Raw genomic sequence first — 18,519 nt, forward strand, 5'->3', positions numbered from 1 at the left:
GAGTGAGACCTCATCTCTAAAAAAATAGCTGAGTGTTGTGGCGGGCACCTATAGTCCCAGGTACTTGGTTGCAGGCATCATTGTTGTTGGCGGGTCCAGGCTGGATTCGAACCTGCCAGCTCAGGTGTATGTGGCTGGCACCTAGCCACTTGAGCCACAGGTGTTGAGCCAAGTCCCAGCTACTTGGGATGCTGAGGCAAGACAATTGCTTGAGCCCAAGAGTTTAAGGTTGCTGTGAGCTGTGATGCCATGGCACTCTACCAAGGGTGACAAAGTGAGACTCTGTCTCAAAAAAAAAAAAAAGTAGACAGAATCATATGATAAATCCCAATACCTACCTACCTATCCTAATATTCCTTAGGATATTATCAGTTCATTTGCTTTAACGTATTATGTGTATAATCATTTCAGAATAATCGCAAATTTTACTACTGAAAATGCATTTACTGAATGAAATTTTAAGATTTCTTTCTATCTTTTTGTCTTTAGACTATATCCCACTGAGGGTGTTTAGGTAAAATATTGTCTAGTAAGGTTGGTTGGAATAATCTTTTTCTCTGTATGGTCATGTCACTAACTTAGACTTGTTTGTTTTTAATTTTTAAAAACTGCTTTGGCTTTCCTTTTTAATATTTAACTTTGAGTTTTTTGAGGCATTTACATGATATCAATGTCAAAATTATATAACAAGGTGTGTAGTACATTCAGAGAAGTTTCACTGCCATTCCTGACCCCTCCACCTTCCTCTTCTTTTCTCCTATACGTACACAATTTTCTTAGGTTTTTTTTGCTCTCTCTCTATATATATTTTTTTTATTGTTGGGGATTCATTGAGGGTACAATAAGCCAGAATACACTGATTGCAATTGTTAGGTAAAGTCCCTCTTGCAATCATGTCTTGCCCCCATAAAGTGTGACACAGACCAAGGCCCCACCCCCCTCCCTCCGTCCCTCTTTCTGCTCCCCCCCATAACCTTAATTGTCATTAATTGTCCTCATATCAAAATTGAGTACATAGGATTCATGCTTCTCCATTCTTGTGATGCTTTACTAAGAATAATGTCTTCCACTTCCATCCATGTTAATACGAAGGATGTAAAGTCTCCATTTTTTTTAATGGCTGAATAGTATTCCATGGTATACATATACCACAGCTTGTTAATCCATTCCTGGGTTGGTGGGCATTTAGGCTGTTTCCACATTTTGGCGATTGTAAATTGAGCTGCGATAAACAGTCTAGTACAAATGTCCTTATGATAAAAGGAGTTTTTTCCTTCTGGGTAGATGCCCAGTAATGGGATTGCAGGATCAAATGGGAGGTCTAGCTTGAGTGCTTTGAGGTTTCTCCATACTTCCTTCCAGAAAGGTTGTACTAGTTTGCAGTCCCACCAGCAGTGTAAAAGTGTTCCCTTCTCTCCACATCCATGCCAGCATCTGCAGTTTTGAGATGTAGTGATGTGGGCCATTCTCACTGGGGTTAGATGGTATCTCAGGGTTGTTTTGATTTGCATTTCTCTAATATATAGAGATGATGAACATTTTTTCATGTGTTTGTTTGCCATTCGTCTGTCATCTTTAGAGAAAGTTCTATTCATGTCTCTTGCCCATTGATATATGGGATTTTTGGCTTTTTTCATATGGATTAATTTGAGTTCTCTATAGATCCTAGTTATCAAGCTTTTGTCTGATTGAAAATATGCAAATATCCTTTCCCATTGTGTAGGTTGTCTCTTTGCTTTGGATATTGTCTCCTTAGCTGTACAGAAGCTTTTCAGTTTAATGAAGTCCCATTTGTTTATTTTTGTTGTTGTTGCAATTGCCATGGCAGTCTTCTTCATGAAGTCTTTCCCCAGGCCAATATCTTCCAGTGTTTTTCCTATGCTTTCTTGGAGGATTTTTATTGTTTCATGCCTTAAATTTAAGTCCTTTATCCATCTTGAATCAATTTTTGTGAGTGGGGAAAGGTGTGGGTCCAGTATCAGTCTTTTACATGTAGACATCCAGTTCTCCCAACACCATTTATTGAATAGGGAGTCTTTCCCCCAAGGTATGTTCTTGTTTGGTTTATCAAAGATTAGGTGGTTGTAAGATGTTAGTTTCATTTCTTGGTTTTCAATTCGATTCCAAGTGTCTATGTCTCTGTTTTTGTGCCAGTACCATGCTGTCTTGAGCTCTATGGCTTTGTAGTACAGACTAAAATCTGGTATGCTGATGCCCCCAGCTTTATTTTTGTTACAGAGAACTGCCTTAGCTATACAGGGTTTTTTCCGGTTCCATACAAAACGCAGAATCATTTTTTCCAAATCTTGAAAGTACGATGTTGGTATTTTGATAGGAATGGCATTGAATAGGTAGATTGCTTTGGGAAATATAGACATTTTAACAATGTTGATTCTTCCCGTCCATGAGCATGGTATGTTCTTCCATTTGTTAATATCCTCTGCTATTTCCTTTCTGAGGAGTTCATAGTTTTCTTTATAGAGGTCCTTCACCTCCTTTGTTAGGTATATTCCTAGGTATTTCATTTTCTTTGAAACTATGGTGAAGGGAGTTGTGTCCTTAATTAGCTTCTCATCTTGACTGTTATTGGTGTATACAAAGGCTACTGACTTGTGGACATTGATTTTATATCCTGAAACATTACTGTATATTTTGATGACTTCTAGGAGTCTTGTGGTTGAGTCTTTGGGGTTCTCTAAGTATAAGATCATGTCGTCAGCAAAGAGGGAGAGTTTGACCTCCTCTGCTCCCATTTGGATTCCCTTTATTTCCTTGTCTTGCCTAATTGTATTGGCTAGAACTTCCAGCACTACGTTGAATAGTAAAGGTGACAGAGGACAACCTTGTCTGGTTCCAGTTCTAAGAGGAAAAGCTTTCAGTTTGACTCCATTCAGTAAAATATTGGCTGTGGGTTTGTCATAGATAGCTTCAATCAGTTTTAGAAATGTGCCACCTATGCCTATACTCTTCAGTGTTCTAATTAGAAAAGGATGCTGGATTTTATCAAATGCTTTTTCTGCATCTATTGAGAGGATCATGTGATCTTTATTTTTGCCTCTGATAATATGGTGGATAACGTTTATGGACTTGCGTATGTTAGACCAGCCTTGTATCCCTGGGATGAAGCCTACTTGATCATGATGAATGACTTTTTTGATGATAAGCTGTAATCTATTGGCTAGGATTTTGTTGAGAATTTTTGCATCTATGTTCATGAGTGAGATTGGTCTGAAATTCTCCTTTTTGTTTGGGTCTTTTCCTGGTTTTGGTATCAGGGTGATGTTTGCTTCATAGAATGTGTTGGGGAAGATTCCTTCTTCCTCAGTTTTTTGGAATAATTTCTGCAGTACAGGAATAAGCTCTTCCTTGAAGGTTTGATAGAATTCTGGAGTGAAGCCATGTGGACCAGGGCATTTTTTGGTTGGAAGATTTTTTATTGTTTCTTTGATCTCAGTGCTTGAAATTGGTCTGTTCAGGAGCTCTATTTCTTCCTGGCTGAGTCTAGGGAGAGGGTGTGATTCCAAATATTGATCCATTTCCTTCACATTGTCAAATTTCTGGGCATAGAGTTTCTGGTAGTATTCAGAGATGATCTCTTATATCTCTGTGGGATCAGTTGTTATTTCCCCTTTATCATTTCTGATTGAGGTTACTATACATTTTACTTTTCTATTCCTCGTTAGTCTGGCCAATGTTTTATCTATTTTATTTATTTTTTCAAAAAACCAACTCCTTGTTTCATTAATTTTCTGAATGACTCTTTTGTTTTCAATTTCATTGATCTCTGATTTGATTTTGGATATTTCTTTTCTTCTACTGAGTTTAGGCTTAGATTGTTCTTCTTTTTCCAATTGGATATTTTTTTTCTTCTACTGAGTTTAGGCTTAGATTATTCTTCTTTTCCAATTGTTCTTCTTTTTCCAAGATCTCTTGTGAGATTGTTGATGTGCTCTCTTTCTGTTTTTCGAATGTAGGCATCTAAAGCGATGAATTTTCCTCTCAAAACTGCTTTTGCAGTATCCCACAGGTTTTGGTAGCTTGCATCTTCATTGTTGTTATGCTCAAGGAAGTTAATGATTTCCTGTTTTATTTCTTCCTACACCCATCTGTTATTCAACAGAAGATTGTTTAATTTCCATGCCTTTGGGTGGTGTCGAGCATTTTTGTTAGAGTTGAGTTCCACCTTTAGTGCCTTAAGGTCTGAGAAGATACAAGGTAAAATTTCAATTCTTTTGATTCTGTTGATATTTGTTTTGTGTCCCAGGATATGATCAATTTTGGAGAATGTTCCATGGGGTGATGAGAAGAATGTATATTCTTTATCTTTGGGGTGGAGTGTTCTATATGCGTCTATCAAGCACAGTTGTTCTAGGGTCTCATTTAAATCTCTTATATCTTTGTTTAATTTCTGTTCAGAGTATCTGTCCAACTCTGTAAGAGGAGTGTTAAAGTCCCCTGTTATGGTGGTAGTATCAGATATCATATTGCTCAGACTGAGTAAGGTCTGTTTCAAGAATCTGTGAGCATTTAAATTGGGTGCATAAATATTTAGAATTGAAACGTCTTCTTGTTGTATTTTTCCCTTGACCAATATAAAGTAACCATCTTTGTCTTTTTTGACTTTAGTTGCTTTAAATCCACATGTATCTGAAAATAAGATTGCAACTCTTCTTTTCTTCTGAATTCCATTTGCCTGAAAAATTGTCTTCCAACCCTTGACTCGGAGCTTTAATTTGTCTTTTGAAGCCAGGTGTGTTTCTTGCAGACAGCAAATGGATGGCTTGTGTTTTTTAATCCAGTCAACCAATCTATGTCTCTTCAGTGGGGAATTCAAGCCATTAACATTTATTGAGATAATTGATAAGTGTTGTAGTATTCTATTCATCTTATTTTGTGAGAGTCCATTGCTGAGTTTTATCTTTTGCATTGGTGTGGACGTTATGTTCTGTCCTTTAATTTCTGAGTTCTTACTTTGCTGCTGATCCATTGTGGTGGTCAGTGTGCAGAACAGGTTGAAGTATTTCCTGTAGAGCTGGTCTTGTTGTGGCGAATTTCCTCAATGTTTGTATATCCGTAAATGATTTGATTTCTCCGTCAATTTTGAAGCTTAGCTTAGCAGGGTACAGAATTCTGGGCTGGAAATTGTTCTGTTTAAGTAAATTAAAGGTAGATGACCATCGTCTTCTTGCTTGGAAAGTTTCATTAGAGAAGTCTGCGGTCACTCTGATGGATTTTCCCCTGTAGGTCAACTGGTGCTTACTCCTGGCAGCTTGCAGAATCTTTTCTTTTGTCTTGACTTTGGACAGGTTCATCACAATGTGTCTTGGAGAAGCTCGGTTAGAGTTGAGGCGACCTGGGGTCCGATAGCCCTCTGAAAGCAGTGTGTCAGAATCTTTGGTGATATTTGGGAAATTTTCTTTTATAATATTCTCTAGTATGGCTTCCATTCCTCTGGGGCATTCTTCTTCCCCTTCTGGAATTCCTATAACTCGTATGTTGGAACCCTTCATAAAGTCCCATAATTCTGACAGTGAACGTTCTGCTTTCTCTCTCTTCTTTTCTGCCTCTTTAACTATCTGAGTTATCTCAAGAACTTTGTCTTCTACCTCAGAAATTCTTTCTTCTGCATGGTCTAACCTGTTGCTGATACTTTCCATTGCATCTTTAAGTTGACTAATTGACTGTTTCAGTTCCTTCAGCTCTGCTATATCCTTTTTATATTGTTCATATCATTCTTCTCTTATTTGATTCTGTTTTTGGATTTCCTTTTGGTTATTTTCCACTTTATTAGCAATTTCCTTCATTGTTTCCATCATTTCTTGCATTGTTTTCAACATGTGTATTCTAAATTCCCTTTCTGTCATTCCTAACATTTCTTTATAGGTGGAATCCTCTGCAGTAGCTACCTCATGGTCCCTTGGCGGGGTTGTTCTGGGCTGGTTCTTCATGTTGCCTGGAGTTTTCTGCTGATTTTTCCTCATGAGTGATTTCTTTTATCTGTTTCCTTGCCCTAATTTTCCTTTCACTTCCTCTTGCTCTTTAAGTTCTCGTGCTTGTGGACTAAGGGTTACAGGACCAGAAGGGTGAGAAGGTTGAAGAGCAGAAAGGGATGAAAGAAAGGAGGAGCGAACGATAAGAACAAAAAAGAAAAATAGAGAAAGGAGAGGGGGTGGGTAAAAGGAATATTGACAAAAGAAGAGAGGCACATAAAGAGGGAGACAGAGCAATATAGGTGTACAGTAGGGTACTTTGACACAACCTTAAAAAAAAACCCACCTACTGGGGGTGCCCAGTTGGGTGGTTCCCTTGAGGTCAGCAGCTCTTTGCTAATCTGATCAGACACAGTACCCCACCTCCACCAAGTAGAGAGGAAAGACAAAAATGGTATAAATCAAACCAAAACAAGCAAACCGAAAACTTTACGGAATAAAATTGGGTGGAAAAACAAATAATAGCCGTAGAAACACTAGCAAAAATGAAGTTCTAATTATTGAGAAAGGCAGCAATGGGAAATTATAATTAAACTAGAAAAATTGAGAAAGAAAAAGGATCTGTATGGAAAAGGTTGAACTTAAAAAAAAAACAACAACATCAACAACATCAAAATAAACTAAAAAAACAACCAAACCAAAAAAAAAAAAACACACACACACAACGAAAAACAAAGCAGTATGGATATGTTATTGAATATTGTCTGGGCAACACGTGGTCTTCTGGGGTATGAGATGTTAATCACAGTTCTAATACGACTGGGGGCTGCTGATTTCTCAAACCCCAGCAGGTAGACACCCTAAATCTCTCTTCAGCCCACTTAAAAGGCACTTTGAACATGTAAACTTGCTGAGCAGAAGCTTTCCCAGGAAAGTGCTTGTCGCTGGAATCACTGCTGAAGTGGCTATCCACTTACCCAGTGTGCCAAAACTGGTCTCACTCTGCCCCTGAGGTTTAGAGCTGCAAGGCGGCTCAGACCCCGCCCTTAGGCTACTTGGTCGCTGGGTTACCATCTCCCACCCAATTCTAGCTCTGCTACCCTGAGGGCGGAGCTTGCCAGGGCAGATTGTTCATAATGGCTCTCTGTGACCGACAGCCAAACACCATTAGCTCCGTCTGGCTCAGCGGCTCAGACTGGGGCCCTAGACAACGGCCAAAGTTCTCCGCACTCCCGCTCAGGCTCTCCCCAGAGCAGTTCAACTGAGTGCCAAGTCCAAAGACACCAAAACAGTTCACAGGTAAGGCCTTTCTGGTTTGCAGTCTCGCTGCTACTGAACTTACAGTTGCGGGCCGGTTTAGACAGATTGAGCACACGCGACCACTTGCCATTTTTCCACTGTTTTAGTCCTCCTCTTGGGGTCCTATAGTCTCTTGCTGACTCCCTGTATCCTCTCAGGGGTGATGATAGGCAGATCCCACCAGCCAGAGATGCCTGGAGTCCTATCTCCCCAGACTCATGGTGCCTAGATTCAAGGAAGCTGTTACTCGGCCGCCATCTTGCTCTGCCTCCTCAATATTTATTTTTTTACATCATACTTTCTAAACAGATTCTTGGGTTGAAGTAGACACTAATATAAGAACATTTTCCTGTGAGCTTTTCTTTAGAATTTTCCTCCTTGTAACTTGTTCATCGCTTGCTTCAATACCCTCTTATTGCCTGTCTCCTCCCCAGAGCCTTGCTTAAGTGCAAGAAAATAACTTCAGTTACCTTGTTTTCTTTATCTAGTACTTATCTTGATATGCACACTGTGATACTAGATAAACTCATTCTTTAATTAGTTCATTCTCTGTATCTAGGTTTATAGTTGATTATTATGCAATTTACCCCCTGTATCTGTGGTTCTGTATCCATGGATTCAATGAACTACAGGTCAAAAATATTTTTTAAAACAATAAAAAATATGGGGGCAAGACACAATTGTAAGAGGGACTTTAACAAATGCAATCAGTATAACCTGGTTTCTTGTACCCTCAATGAATCCCCAACAATAAAAAAAAAAAGATCAATAAAAAATAACACAAATTTTAAAATACAGTATAACAGTTATTTATATAGCCATACTAGATGTTAAAAGTAATCTCGAGATGATTTAAAATATCTGGGAGGAGGCCAGGCACAGTGGCTTATGCCTATCATCCTAGCACTCTGGGAGGCTGAGGCAGGAAGATTGCTTGAGTTCAGGAGCAAGATCAGCCTGAACAAGAGCAAGACTATGTCTCTACAAAACTAGAAAAATTGGCTCCCGTAGCATAGTGGTTATGGCGCCAGCCACATACACCGAGGCTGGCAGGTTCGAACCTGGCCCAGACCTGCTGGACAGCAATGACAACTGCAACAAAAAATAGCTGGGCATTGTGGCAGGCACCTGTAGTCCCAGCTGGTTGGAAGGCTGAGGCAGGAGAATCGCTTGAGTCCAAGGTTTGAGGTTGCTGCGAGCTGTGATGCCATAGCACTCTACCAAGGGTGACATAGTGAGACTCTGTTTAAAAAAAAAGACACACTCAAGGAAAACACTTTCAGATGGTCATTACTTTTGGTGTCTGGCCTCAATTCCTATTTGGCTTAGCTCCATTATTTTTGGCCCAGAACTTGACTGGTAAGTAGGAGAGTTGGAAGCAACACTGGCTGCCTGGCAAAACCTGAATATGTTGACTTGGATTGCTTTTGATCTTTGCTATTTTACCAAATATTCTTCATCCTGCTAAATGAGTAGTGTTTCAGTGTTTTTTACAGAATGAAAACCAGAAAAGCCAGACTATTTACAACACTTTAAAAATGTGACACAATAAAGCACTGAAGCTACTTGTAATGTGATGAGACTGTGTTAATATGTTTTATGACTAAAGTAGGAAAAGTAGGTGATATGCCCCATCTGTCTACTTTTTTCTTGCCTTCAAAGAAGATGCTGGAGATTCTTCAGGAAAGAATAAAAAGGTAAATTTTAGAATATGATTGTATTCATGTTAAGAAAAGACTTCTTGGGTTTGTTTATAGGTCGTGTTATTGCCTTGGAGTTTAATGGAGATGGTGCTGTAGAAGGATGTCAACTTATTGTAAATGAGACATTCAATGGGACCAAGGTACAAGATTTTATTGACTATACTTCACCCTAAACTTTCACATTTCCTTTTCCGTATCATCAAATAGTACTTTTATCCTTGGTGTTGCTTGGCATTTTAAAAAAAAAAGGCCAGGTATGGTAGTTCACACCTGTAATCCTAGCACTTCGGGAGTTCAAGGCAGGAGGATTACTTAAGACCAACCTGGGAAATATAGCAAGACCCCATCTCTAAAGAAAAATAAAACAAGAACAATAGTAGATCATGATTTTTAAAACCTATGATAAATAATTGAGAACTAAGGTTTGCTTTTTCCTTGCTAAACGAACACTTTAATTGTTAAAATAATGATAAAATCAGAATCTACTTATTTAAAACCTTCAATGCAACATAACTTTCTGGGTGGATATGGTGGCTCAAGTCTGTAATCTCAGCCCTTGGGGAGGCCAAGGCAGGCTTGAGGCCAGGAGTTCAAGACTAGCCTAGGAAACATAGTGAGACCCCATTTCTTTAAAAAAAATTTAAAAATCAGCCTGGTATGGTAGCATGTGCTTGAAATCTCAGATACATGGAAGGCTAAGGCAGGAGGATCATATGATCCCAGAAGTTCGAGGCTGTAGTAAGCTGTGATCACACCATTGCATGCAAGCCTGGGTGACATTAAAAAATGAAAAATAAGTAAACACATAATTGACTATTTTCTGATAAATATCTGCAAAGAATCTTCTGGTTTTGTCCTGATTTTGCTAGGGTTCCTTGATTTTACAAAGTTTGAAGTCCTGTACTTTGTCTCTTGTCTCATTTTATCATCACAGTAGTACTAAGGGAGAGAGCAAATACCAGATTGAATAGCGAGAAAATGGTTATATATTTAGACTTTTTAGAACTAAATGATTTAGAGATTATCTAATCCAACTTTTTTGTATTACACGTGTGGATACTGAGCCCACAGAGGTTTGTTAAATTGTCAGCATCATACAGTTAGTTTATGATAAAGCTAGAATAGAATTCCAATCTCCTCTAGTTCCTGGCTAACATTTATAAAAGCTACTTTTAAAGAGTTCTATTGAATACTGCCTTACGATGTTTAGAAAATATTTCTTTTAAAATTAGTAATGTACCTTTAGCAGTTTTGAAAAGAATAAACTCAAGTTTTGTCTCTCAGACTATTGATATTACTATTAGAAAGTAGAAAAAACTAAGAGTTCTTTAAATGAAATTTCTTATCCAGTAGCTTTCATAATATTGAGTGTTGTACATTAAACAATAAGATTCTGGTGTAATAAAATACAACTGAAGTATTACAAAAACAGAGACCTTAATTATACTAGAAGTGCTTTTTTAAAAGCTTAATTTACATTATAGCTATTGAAATTGTATTGCATGAATTCTAAAGAAAATTTACAGATTAAATAAATATTATAAATTATGTACTTGAATTTCTTTCAAATAATAATCTTGTGGCTTTGTTCTGTGGAGAACATCGGCTTTGGCATTCTGGCATCATTAGTATTTATATTTTTCATTTTCTATTTAAAATAGATGTTTATATCAGAAAGCAAGGAGTCAGCATCTGCAGATGTAGACAACTTCTACAACTTTGCTGATATACAGATGGGAATGTGAAGTACAGTGTGGACCAAGGACTTGGTATTAAGCCCTTTCTAACATGTGGACATAAATTTTGACAAAATACTTTTGTATATTAGCAGTGATTTTTATGAATGTTAAATTGTTAAAAGTTTGTTTTTTAAAAAAATCATTGAATACTGCATCATTTACTTGAGGTTCAAAAATAGTCCATTTTAAATTAAGTATTTTTAATGAACTTATTTAACCCACTTCAGTAAACTTGAATAATTTTGTTTTTCTGTATATGATACTCTTATTAGAAAATAGAAGTGGCTAACAGTTCATGATTTTAATCCTATTGAAATGTCCTTTCAAATCTCTAATAATTTAAACATCCCTCAGTGCCCCATTATATTTGTTTGAAAATATATTAAGTCTGGCTCAGTGCCCATAGCACAGTGGCTACAGAGCCTGCCACATATACTGAAGCTGGCAGGTTTGAACTGGGCCAGCTAAACAACAATGACAACTGCAACAAAAAATAACCAGGCATTGTGGCGGGCGCCTGTAGTCCCAGCTACTTGCAAGGCTGAGGCCAGAGAATGGCCTGAGCCCAAGAGTTTGAGGTTGCTGTGAGCTGTGATGCCACGGCATTCTATCCAGGCTGACACAGTGAGACTCTGTCTCAAAAAAAAAAAAAAAAAGAGAGAGAGAAAGAAAGAAAAAAAAGAAAGAAAAGAAAATATATTAAGTCATTTAACTTCATCTTTTTTTCTTTTTTTTTTTTTGCAGTTTTTGGCTGGGGCTGGGTTTGAATCCACCACCTCTGGCATATGGGGCCGGTGCCCCACTCCTTCATCTTTTTAAATTTAGAGATATTTATTACTAGTTGATCAATTAGAATAAACCTATATACATTCTTTTCATGGATACATATCTAGTTAAATAATTGCTTCCTTATTGTATTATATGACAAATGAGATTTTATACATGAAGTTGACAAAATACTTTGTAAACTACATTTTTTAAAGAAATAGGCTTTGCGGCTTGGCGCTTATAGCACAGTGGTTATGGTGCCAGCCACATGCACTGAGACTGGTGGGTTTGAACCCGGCTCAGGCCAGCTAAACAGCCAGGTATTGTGGCGGGCATCTGTAGTCCCATCTACTTGGGAGACTGAGGCAAGAGAATTGCTTAAGCCCAAGAGTTTGAGGTTGCTGTGAGCTGTGATGCCACAGCACTCTACTGAGGGCAACATAGTGAGACTCTGTATCAAAAAGAAAATATATTAAGGCTCGGTGCCTGTAGCACAGTGGTTATGGCGCCACATACATCGGGGCTGTCAGGTTTGAACCTGCCCCGGACAGCTAAACAACAATGACAACTGCAACAAAAAATAGCCGGATGTTCTGGCAGGGACCTATAGTCCAGCTACTTGGGAGGCTGAGGCAAGAGCATCACTTAAGCCCAAGAGTTTGAGATTACTGTGAGCTGTGATGCCATGGCACTCAACCGAGGGGGCGACATAATGAAACTCTGTCTCAAAAAAGAAAAAAAGAAAAGAAAAAGAAAATATATTAAGTCACTTCATTTTTTTAAATTTAGAGGTATTTATTACTGGTTGATCAATTAGAATAAACCTATACACATTCTTTTCATGGATACATATCCAGTTAAATAATTGAATTGCTTCCTAGTTGCATTATGTGACAAATGACATTATACATAAAGTTGACAAAATACTTTGTAAACTAATTTTTTTAAAGAAATAGGCTTTGCGGCTTGGCACCCATAGCACAGTGGTTATGGTGCTGGCCACATGCACCGAGGCTGGTGGGTTCAAACCCGGCCTAGGGCCAGCTAAACAGCTGGGCGTTATGGTGGGCTCCTGCAGTCCCAGCTACTTGGGAGGATGGGGAAGAGAATTGCTTATGCCCAAGAGTTTGAGGTTGCTGTGAGCTGTGAAGCCACGGTACTCTACCCAGGGTGACATAGTGAGACTCTGTCTCAAAAAAAAAAAAAAGAAAGAAAGAAAGAAATAGACTTTGCAAGTAATTCTGCTGATGTTGCTATAGTTTTTTTTTTTTACAAAAACTGTAAGTATATGATTATTTGAGTAAATTTCATTGTTTAGTTTTTTTAATAGAACTTCTAGATGACCCTCCTCCTTTTTGATGAGAAGTTATATGCAACACTAAAACTATAGAATCCCAATCACCATCAGTTTTAAAAAAGGCGATAATAACTGTTTTGTCAGCTCTTGTGGGCTATCAAAAGAATTAAAACAATACGTTGTAACTTTTAGGTAAGAAATACTTAGGAATGATGATAAGCTTTGTACATTATTAAAATGTTTGATACATTAGATTTTCATTAGATATCCAATTCAAATCAAGTAATGTTCAGTAATGATAAAATTATTTCAGTTGCTTTCGGTAATGATAAAATTATTTTAGTTGCTTTAAAGTATTATTTCCCAAATAATACCTGATCATAATTTAGCAGGAGGCAGAGGAGAGTTACTTGTTTAAAAATCCACATTATTGGACCTAATCCTTAGATGCACAGATTCAGTCTTCAGGAGGTGTTAACAAGTTGATAGTGTATGAAGGTAGTGGATCTGCCATCCACTGCACATAGAGCAGATAATAAGGAAATCAGCTTGCATAGGCCTATTTCTAAAAGGAAGCTGAAATTCAATTGTATTTTGGTAAAACTAAGACTGAAAATAGCTACTTGTGAAAATTCCTTTTATGACTGTTACTAAAAATGTATGTTCAAGTTTAAAATGTTTTTGAATATTTTCAGGTTAATTTATAACCATTACATTAAATTGCATGGGTGTTTTCTGAATTACATGTTGATGTGCAGAAATAAATACATTAAATGGGCTCGGCGTCCGGTGCCTGTAGCACAGTGGTTATGCCACCAGCCACATACACTGAGGCTGGTGGGTTTGAACCTGGCCTGGGCCAGCTAAACGACAACTGCAACAAAAAAAATAACCAGGCGTTGTGGCAGGCGCCTATAGTCCCAGCTACTTGGGATGCTGAGGTAAGAGAATTGCTTAAGCCCAAGAGTTTGAGGTTGCTGTGAGCTGTGATGTCCTGGCACTCTACCCAGGGTGACATAGTGAGACTCTGTCTCAAAAAAAAAAATACATACATACATTAAATAACTTTCACTTTATTTTTTACATTTTTCTTTTTTTTTTTTTTTTTTTTTGAGACAGAGTCTCACTTTGTTACGCTCCGTAGAGTGCCATGGCATCATAGCTCCCAGCAACTTCAAACTCTTGGGCTTACGTGATCCTCTTGCCTCTGCCTCCTGAGTAGCTGGGACTACAAGCACTTGCCACAACGCCAGGCTAGATTTTTTAGAGATGGGGGTCTCTCACACTTGCTCAGGCTTGTCTCAAACTCCTGATCTTAAGCAATCCACCGGCCTTGGCCTCCAAAAGTGCTAGGATTACAGGCATGAGCACTCTGTCAAGACTTTTCACTTTAAATTTATTAGTAATATTGAGCACTCACCGTGTGCCTGGCCCTGTGCACCATTAGCATTAGATCATTCTGATTCTTTAATAAGAACATTCTATACTACAAAATGAACATAATTTCATAAGGTACAAATAAAAATTCATGACATGTTTAATATAATTTTCATCATAATTTATAATGATCTTTGCAAACAGTGGTCAGAGGGCATTACTTTTTCCCTTAGTTATGCTAAATTAATATACTTCCTATTATGATTATATTATTAAACATTATTCATATTTGAAATAATCACAATACTGTTGTTTTTCAAAAATAAAATACAAAAAAATATACAATGTTGTACAAAGCTATAAATTGAGTTCTTTTTTATCTATGGTGTTTTGGCAAAAACTCAGGAATATAACATATAAAATCTTATACTAAATTTAATATCTGTGAACCAAAGCCTAAAATGTAATTTTATTTGGTTATGTAAGAGCTTTTACCCAAGTTTAATTTGTCTTTAAGGACATTTGGCTCCTGAATATTTGAAGGGATTTTTAAAAATAAGTAGTGTTAATGGTAGTTGTTTCTATGACTCTAAATTTTGATAGTAATAAGAATGTACTACATTTCATTTCTGAATAGCTTTTGAATTCATGAAAAATTAGTAATTTTATTAAGTTATACATGTTTAAACATATTAGCTTATCTCTTTTGCATTAAAAGTATTGTTTTTGTTTTGCTTCTGTATATTTGTGTCTAGCTTTTGTATATAATTTATCTAGTGTTTACAAAATATGATTTGTAATAAATGGTGTTAAAATGAAAATGGCTGCAATGGTTTTGACGTGGTTTGTTTGTCTCCACGAAAGCTCATATTGAAATATGATCCCCTTTGTAGTGGTGTTAGAAAGTGGGGCCTAGTGGGTGATGTTTGGATCGTGGAGGCAGATCCTTCATGAATGGCTTGGAAATGAGTGAATTCTCCCTCTTCCCATGAGAGTGTGTTGTTATACAGCTAGGGTTATAAAGCCCTCAGGTTTCTCTCTCTTTGCCTTTATCTGCTTCTCCTTTAACCTTCTCCACCATTTTGTGATGCAGCCCAAAAGCTCTTGCCAGAAGCAAAGGCCATGCTCTTGAACGTCCCTCTTCTTCATGAATTACCCTGTCTTGGGTATTGTTTTATAGTAACACAAAATGGACTAGTAAGGTGGCTTCCTGCTAATTTTTTTTTTTTTTTGACAGAGTCTCACTATGTCGTCCTCGGTAGAGTGCTGTGGCATCACAGCTCACAACAACCTCAAACTCTGGGCTTAAGTGATTCTCTTGCCTCAGCCTCCCAAGTAGCTGAGACTACAGGCACCTGCCATAACACCCAGCTATTTTTTATTGCAGTTGCCATTGTTGTTTAGCTGGCTGGGGCCGGGTTTGAACCTGCGAGGCTTGGTGTATGTGGCTGGCACCGTAACCACAGTCCTACGGGTGCCTAGCCACTTCCTGATAATTTTTGAAGAGCACTTCTATAAGATATATTTACTCATACATGTGCCAAAATCTGATGGAATTTCTTTAAAGTTGAAGGTAAAATAAAATGGACTAATCTATATCTTATGTTAATGAAAAATGATCCTATTTTATGTGTGTTTGTGTGTTATAAGGCACTCTGGAAAAATGCAAAGGAAATAGAAAACCTATTATTTTCTTTTTGGCTGGGGCCGGTTTGAACCCACCACCTCTGGTATATGGGGCCGGCGCCCTACTCTTTGAGCCACAGGCACCGCCTTAGAAAACCTATTTTCATTTAAGAAATATCCAATGCAATGCCTTCTTTCCTAAAGGGAATTACATTTTATTATGAATGCTAAGATTAGGCATCATTCCTTATATATTTAAAACAAATAAATTGTGATGTACTTCCTTTCAGGTTTATACAGATAGATCTTATTTTTAAATTTCCAAACTCACCAGTCTTTTTTACTCATCGTCTGCCTCCTAATCCATAAATCAGAAGAATGAAACTGCAGATTGATTGGTTTTTAAAATAATCATATATATATTTTTTATTAAATCATAGCTGTGTACATTAATGCTATCGTGGGACACCATACACTGGTTTTATATACCATTTGACATATTTTCATCACATTGGTTAACATAGACTTCCTGGCATTTTCTAAGTTATTGTGTTAAGACATTTATATTCAACATTTACTAAGTTTCACATGTACCCTTGTAAGATGCACCATAGGTGTAATCACACCAATCACCCTCCCTCTGCCCGTCTTCCCCCCTCCCTCCCCTCCCTCATTCCCCATATTCTTAGGTTATAACTGGGTTATAGCTTTCATATGAAAGCCATAAATTAGTTTCATAGTAGGGCTGAGTACATTGGATACTTTTTCTTCCATTCTTGAGATACTTTACTAAGAAGAATATGTGCCAGCTCCATCCATATAAACATGAAAGAGGTAAAGTCTCCATCGTTCTTTAAGGCTGCATAATATTCCATGGTATACATATACCACAATTTATTAATCCATTCGTGGATCGATGGGCACTTGGGCTTTTTCCATGACTTAGCAATTATGAATAGGGATGCAATAAACATTCTGGTACAAATATCTTTGGTATAATGTGATTTTTGGTCTTCTGGGTATATACCTAGTAGAGGAATTATAGGATTGAATGGCAGGTCTATTTTTAGATCTCTAAGTGTTCTCCAAACATCTTTCCAAAAGAAATGTATTAATTTGCATTCCCACCAGCAGTGTAGAAGTGTTCCCTTTTCTCCACATCCACGCCAACATCTCTGGTCTTGGGATTTTGTGATATGGCTAATCTTACTGGAGTTAGATGATATCTCAAAGTAGTTTTGAATTGCATTTCTCTGATGATTAAGGATGATGAGCATTTTTTCATATGTCTGCAGGCCGTGCGCCTGTCTTCTTCAGAGAAGTTTCTCTTCAAGTCCCTTGCCCAGCCTGCAATGGGATCACTTGTTCTTTTCTTGCTTATACGTTTGAGTTCTCTGTGGATTCTGGTTATTAAACCTTTGTCGGAGACATAACCTGCAAATACCTTCTCCCATTCTGATGGCTGTCTGCTTGCTTTACGTATTGTGTTCTTGGGTGTGCAGAAGCTTTTTAGTTTGATCAGGTCCCAGTAATGTATTTCTGAAGCTGTTTCAATTGCCTGGGGGGGTCCTCCTCATAAAATATTCACCCAGACCAATTTCTTCAAGAGTTTTCCCTGTACGTTCTTCTAGTATTTTTATTGTTTCATGTCTTAAGTTTAAATCTTTAATCCAGTGAAAGTCTATCTTAGTTAAAGGTGAAAGGTGTGGGACCTGTTTCAGTCTTCTACGGGTCGCCAGCCAGTTCACCCAGCACCATTTGTTAAATAGGGGATCTTTTCCCCACTAACTGTTTTTAACTGGCTTGTCAAAGATCAAATAACGATAAGTTGCTGGGTTCATCTCTTGGTTCTCTATTCTATTCCATACATCTACCTCTCTGTTTTTGTGCCAGTACCATGCTGTTTTGATCACTATCTATTTATAGTATACTCTGAGGTCTGGTAGCATGATTCCTCCCGCTTTGTTTTTATTTCTGAGTAATGTCTTGGCTATTCGAGGTTTTTTCTGATTCCATATAAAACGAAGTATTGTTTTTTCAAGATCTTTAAAGTATGACAGTGGAACTTTAACAGGGATTGCTTTGGGTAGTATGGACATTTTAACAATGTTGATTCTTCCCAGCCATGAGCATGGTATGTTTTTCCATTTGTTAACATTTTCAGCTATTTCTTTTCTTAAGAGTTTCATACTTCTCTTTATAGAGATCTTTCACATCCTTTGTTAGATAAACTCCCAAATATTTCATCTTCTTTGGCACTACTGTGAATGGGATAGAGTCCTTAACTGTTTTTTCAACTTGGCTATTGTTGGTATATATAAAGGCTACCAATTTATGAATGTTGATTTTGTAACCTGAGACGCTGCTGTATTCCTTGATCACTTCTAAGAGTTTTGTAATAGAATCCCTGGTGTTTTCTAGATATATAATCGTATCATCTGCGAAGAGCAAAAGTTTGATCTCCTCTGACACTATATGGATACCCTTGATCGCCTTTTCTTCTCTAATTGCAGTGGCTAAAACTTCCATTACAATGTTAAAGAGCAGTGGAGACAATGGGCAGCCTTGTTGGGTTCCTGATCTGAGTGGAAATGATTCCAATTTAACTCCATTCAATATAATATTGGCTGTGGGTTTACTGTAGATGGCCTCTATCAGTTTGAGAAATGTCCCTTCAATACCAATTTTCTTACGTGTTCTGATCATGAAGGGATGCTGTATATTATCAAAAGCTTTTTCTGCATCAATTGAGAGAATCATATGGTCTTTGTTTTTTAATT

At 37.5% G+C, this 18,519-nt stretch overlaps 1 protein-coding gene across 1 annotated transcript in view; it reads left to right on the forward strand.

Moving 5' to 3' along the window:
* The window catches only part of RP2 (RP2 activator of ARL3 GTPase), a 74,902-nt gene extending 64,082 nt beyond the window's left edge, over positions 1-10,820 (forward strand). Inside the window, exons 4-5 of the mRNA XM_053580867.1 lie at positions 8,987-9,072; positions 10,594-10,820. Of these exons, the coding sequence (XP_053436842.1) occupies positions 8,987-9,072; positions 10,594-10,677 (170 nt within the window). The 3' untranslated portion in view covers positions 10,678-10,820. The remainder of the gene's footprint in view (positions 1-8,986; positions 9,073-10,593) is intronic.
* The last annotated feature ends 7,699 nt before the right edge of the window (positions 10,821-18,519 follow it).

The sequence above is a fragment of the Nycticebus coucang genome, chromosome X (genome assembly GCF_027406575.1).
Source record: "Nycticebus coucang isolate mNycCou1 chromosome X, mNycCou1.pri, whole genome shotgun sequence".
NCBI classification, from domain to species: domain Eukaryota; kingdom Metazoa; phylum Chordata; class Mammalia; order Primates; family Lorisidae; genus Nycticebus; species Nycticebus coucang.